Below are 5,430 nucleotides of genomic sequence, written 5' to 3' on the forward strand. Positions count from 1 at the left end.
AAGTAGCACATGGGAGCAGCGCATGCGATTGGCGAGGCGATGGTTCTCACTTTCAGTGAGATTTTGATAAATTTCGATGATTTCAACAGACATCAAAATATTTCAGTTATATGCAATAATTCAAGTATTTTTCAAATATTTTTTTTGAGTTTCAAGTAAAATTTTCAGTCCACCGAAACCAATAAAATGCGGTAATTTCGGTAGGTGCTGAAATATTTCGCAAACTTAAATTTATAAAACCAGCCCCGCAATCGAGCCAGCAAACTTAAATTTTTCGGGCTGCCCGCTCACAAACTTTACCAACCCGCTGACCTGTCTTGTTTTAATTGGTCTATAAACACTCCTCCGAATTAACCGTGGCTGCTGAATTTTAGTTTTTAGGCAACCCTGAATTTAACTGGTGGGCTGGGCGCCCAGCCCGTAAAATCCCCGTAATTGTCAGTTGATCTAGCGACAAAGCTCTTTTTTCACAATCCGTCAGAAAAAAAGTTCCTTTTTCACACAGACTCGGAAACGACCTAATATTAACCGCCTTCGTGATTTCCTTGTCCTTGATCGAAGGGATTTTTGAGAATCGGCGAGGCCTATCCCCTCCCACGCGATCCCGATCTCTCGAATCCTCGCCCCTACCCGGCCGTGGCCTCGCTGCCTCGCATACGACCTAGGGCTCCGCCTCGCTTCCAAGATCCGGCGACATGGGCGAGCGCAAGGTGCTGAACAAACACTACCCGGACGACTTCGACCCGGCGAAGATCCCGCGGCGGCGGCAGCCCAAGAACCGGCAGATCGTTGTGCGCGTGATGCTCCCGATGAGCATCCGCTGCGGCACCTGCGGGACGTACATCTCCAAGGGCACCAAGTTCAACTCACGCAAAGAGGACGCCGCCGGGGAGGCATACCTGGGGATACGAATACACAGGTTCTACATCAAGTGCACACGCTGCTCCGCCGAGATCGCCTTCAAGACGGACCCCAGGAACTCGGACTACACGGTGGAGTCCGGGGCCAGCCGCAACTTCGAGCCATGGCGCGAGGCAGAGGCTGTGGTGGACAAGGAGAAGAGGAAACGAGCCGCGGAGGAGATGGGCGACACCATGAGAGCGCTGGAGAACAGAGCCATGGATTCCAAGCGGGACATGGACGTACTCGCCGATTTGGAAGAGACGCGGTCGATCAAGTCTAGGCATGAAGGGGTCTCCATTGACCGGATGCTTGGGATTCTGAACCATTCTGCTTCTACTGCCTATCATCAAAATTTAAAGGAGGAAAATACTGTACTACTAGCAGAGGAAGACGAAGAGCTCGTCAGATCAATCACTTTCCGTAACTCGGAAGGTTACGTAAAACGGATCGAAGTCAATGATGAAGATTTTCTGTCAGAGATCATCAACGAGTCTTCTGAATCAGCGTTAGATCATCCAACAGATGTCTTGGTCAAAGCTAATGATCCTGAGAGTGCCAATAAAGAAGAAGTAAAGGAGAGCTTGGCATCTAAGATGCCCAAATTGATAGTAAAGCCAAAGTCATCAGCTGCTGCAAATCCTCAGAAGAAACACAAGAGTACTGAATCTCCAGCTGTCCATGATGATGTCAAAGCACCAGTTGCAGAGGAGAAAATTGAAGCTTCAGAAGAGAAGACCAATATTCTTCATTCCCTTTTCCAATATGATAGCGATGAAAGTGATGAGTGAAGACGACCCTTATTCGAGTCATAACCGCACTTCAGGAGACAAGTCCCTGGAACAAGATCATCATCACCATGTAACTCAAGTCTGCAAAATCAGAGTTGTGTCCGAGATAAATTTGTAACATTGATAAATTCAGAGAAAATATTAACTTGACGGTTAAAACTGCCCATCATCAAAACTAGTTGATTGTCATTATGACTGCATGCATGCAACTATTAAACAGGTTGCTAGTACGAGAAATATCATTAATTTTGCCTCGATTACTGTTGGTGGCCTTGTATAGATGCAAAATGTATATTCCATAGTGGCCTTGTATATAAAAATGGAGTAAATAAGAATTAGCCAATCAGTTCGGCGCACTCAGATTGATTCGTTGCATCACTCAGATTAATTTATCTACTTTTCATTTTGACATGGACGAGGGTAATGTAAGGAATACTCTGATTTTGATCTACCTAGTACTATTTATGCATGATTCTAGGCCGTAGCTCATAGTGCAAAAAGAATTGAGAAAATATCACTACGTGGCTACAACATTTTGACGGGTGAGGCCTATGACACTACGACAATTCCTTCAAGTCCGGTACCACTCCAGTCTTGATCGTAACATAGACGCATGCGTGGATGTCCTTGATGAGCAATGTGCTGTTCTTCTCTCTCAAACATGTATATGCCGCCCTTCAATATCTTTGTTCAACATGTAAAACGTTTTGCCAAACACATGTTGAACATATTTTTGAATGATACCAAACATTTTTATTAATCTATGCGAACATTTTTTTTACATCGTATAACTTTTTTTAGAATGTCACAAACATTCTTTTCGTAACATGTGAACATATTTTTAATGCTATCAAAAAAAGTTGTGTGAACATTTTTTAAAGTCATCATAAACGTCTTTTAAAATGTAAGTATTTTTTGTTCACTTGAGAAATATAGATAAAAAATAAACAAAATAAATGAGGAGGAAAATTGACAAGAAATTAGAAAACTGCCAAAAAATAGACAATAAACCACGAAAGAAGATTCTATTGGATGGGGCCTCATAGACTCCCGCCTGTGGCTCCTCCTCAGATTTTGATACCTCATACTTTGCACACATCTCAAAGCAGCCTTAAATCCCTAATATCTTTGGTAATATATGTATTTGGATTATTATTATTTTACATGGGTACGTATTTAGAATTGCTACAGCAACATGCATACATGATACACCATCAATCACGTGGATACTCAAAGCTGCATATCAACGATAGAGCCGTGTCGAGCTCGGGTATGAAGGTGATCTATCATTTTTTTTTCTTTTGATGGCTACTATGGTGGTGCCAGAGCTAGGTCACGGGCGTCTGTGTCAAACTCAAAGGATTCTTTGATCTTTTTTTCTGACAAAATGATACCTCTGTATTCATTAATAATAAGGGTTACATCATTAATTAAAAAGTTTTTTTTGCCAGTGAAAAGAGATACAATTTCAGGAGGAGGACTTTCTAACCAAACATTAGGGTCAGAGTATTTCGCCATCTGAGCAAGCTCATGTGCCACCTGATTAGTATCCCTGCTAGCATGCTCATACCTCACTGTACGCCGTGGCTCCACCCTCGGCCCACCCACTTTCTGCTCCCGGGTTGTAGATCGCTCATCGCTGCCGGCCTCCTGTTCGTCGTTCGTCTGCGTGGCGCTGCTTCATTGCCGGCTGCGGCAGCTTGTAATTTTTTTTGATGCTTTCCTTGCTACCCCCTTAGATGATTTCTAGTTTCTACTTGTACCATGTTCTATTTGTATGAGTTGTATCAATGTACAAGCTGCTCTAAACTAAAATTTATACCATGTTCTTTTGTATCCAGTCATATATCTATGATATGTTGAACCCAAATTGATGTAATTGCCAATTTCATTTCATATATTGTAGGAAAAGAAGATGAAGAGATTTTTTCCACCAGTGTCTGCAACGGGGCTGTCTACACCTATCATTTCAGATGGAGGGAATGAAGCGGCCGAGGGAACTGAATCAACACTAGAAACAGAAACAACTATAGAAACGGGGCTTGTCTATGTCTAAATTGAGAGGGCAAGGGTATGATGGAGCTTCTAACATGAGAGGGCAATTTCGTGGGTTGCAAAAGTTAATACAAGATGAAAATCCTTATGCATTTTATATCCATTGCTTTGCCCATCAGTTGCAATTAGTGGTTGTTGTTGTTGCCAAGTGTTGTTCTTTTGTGACGGATTTCATTAACCACATAACTTTGATTGTCAACACCGTCAATGCTTCTTGTAAGATACATGATGAACTAGCCCAACAACAACATGAAAATATTGTAAGCCAATTGGAGTCAGGGGAGATTTTTTCAGGGAGAGGGAAAAACCAAGCAACCAATCTTGTCCGACCTGGGGATACACGATGGGGCACACATCATAAAACTTTGTAGATTTATAACTATGTGGAAATGAGTTTTGCAAGGGTTAGAGAACATTCATGATGATGCAGAAAATTTAACACAAAGAAGCACATCAGATGGCTTGATTTCTCAGATGGAAAGCTTTGAATTTGTTTTTCATGTTGCATCTTATGATCAAACTATTGGGGAAGACTAATGAGTTTTCACAATGGTTCCAAAGAAAAGACCAAAATATTGTTCTTGCAGTGAGTTTGATTGGTGTGACATTCCAGAAACTTCAAGATATAAGAGAAAATGGTTGGGATCAACTCTTGGAAGAGAAAATGACTTTTGTGTTAAACATAAGATTATATTGGCATGGATGATACAATTCCTGCTCGATGTCGATCAAGGGGGCGTGGTGGTCAAATGGTAACTTATTTTCATTGCCTCATATATGAATTGTTCAATGTTGTGCATGACCAAGTTATTACTGAGTTAAATAACCGCTTTGCTGAAAGATCTACTCAATTGTTAAGATGCATTGCTTGTCTTGATCCAAGGAAATCATTTGCTAATTTTGATGAAGACAAACTTGTTGAACTTGCTAAGTTGTATGCTGATGACTTCTCCACATATGAGATTTCTTTTGTCCTTGGAAATCAGCTTGGAACATTCATCACTGATGTGAGAGGTAATCTTGCTGTGAAGATGGTTCAGACTGGTAGACACTGTTGGGGAACGTAGCAGAAATTCAAAATTTTCCTACGCGTATCACCAAGATCTATCTATGGAGAGACCAGCAACGAGTAGAAAGAGAGTGCATCTAAATACCCTTGTAGATCGCTAAGCGGAAACGTTCAAGTGAACGGGGTTGATGGAGTCGTACTCGTCGTGATTCAGATCACCGATGATCAAGTGCCGAACGGACGGCACCTCCGCGTTCAACACACGTACAGCCCGGTGACGTCTCCCACGCCTTGATCCAGCAAGGAGAGAGGGAGAGGTTGAGGAAGACTCCATCCAGCAGCAGCACAACGGCGTGGTGGTGGTGGAGGAGCGTGGCAATCCCGCAGGGCTTCGCCAAGCACCATGGGAGAAGAGGAGGAGGGAGAGGGGCAGGGCTGCACCAACGAGAGATCAAATCACGTGATATGGGCAGCCCCTAGGCCTCATATATATAGGGGAAGGGGAGGGCTGCGCCCCCTTTAGGGTTTCCCACCCCAAGGGGCGGCGGCCAGCCTCCAGATGGCATCTGGTGCGGAGGCCAAGAGGGGGGGAGGAGTCCATCCTCCCCAAGGCACCTCGGAGGTGCCTTCCCCCTTGAGGACTCTTCCCTCTAGGGTTCCCTAGGTGCATGGGCC

General features: G+C 43.5%; 1 protein-coding gene across 1 annotated transcript; it reads left to right on the forward strand.

The window, feature by feature from the left end:
* The first annotated feature begins 695 nt into the window (after nt 1-695).
* On the forward strand, nt 696-1,791 carry LOC119282602 (splicing factor YJU2-like). The gene has a single exon (XM_037562773.1). The coding sequence runs from the start codon at nt 696-698 to the stop codon at nt 1,689-1,691; it is 996 nt and encodes a 331-aa protein (XP_037418670.1). The 3' UTR covers nt 1,692-1,791.
* Nucleotides 1,792-5,430: the final 3,639 nt, after the last annotated feature.

This window comes from Triticum dicoccoides, chromosome 3B, assembly GCF_002162155.2.
Source record: "Triticum dicoccoides isolate Atlit2015 ecotype Zavitan chromosome 3B, WEW_v2.0, whole genome shotgun sequence".
Classification (NCBI taxonomy): Eukaryota; Viridiplantae; Streptophyta; class Magnoliopsida; order Poales; family Poaceae; genus Triticum; species Triticum dicoccoides.

Coding starts and splice junctions, on each gene's coding strand:
- LOC119282602 (XM_037562773.1), top strand. CDS start 696: ATGGGCGAGCGCAAGGTGCTGAACAAACACTACCCGGACGACTTCGAC.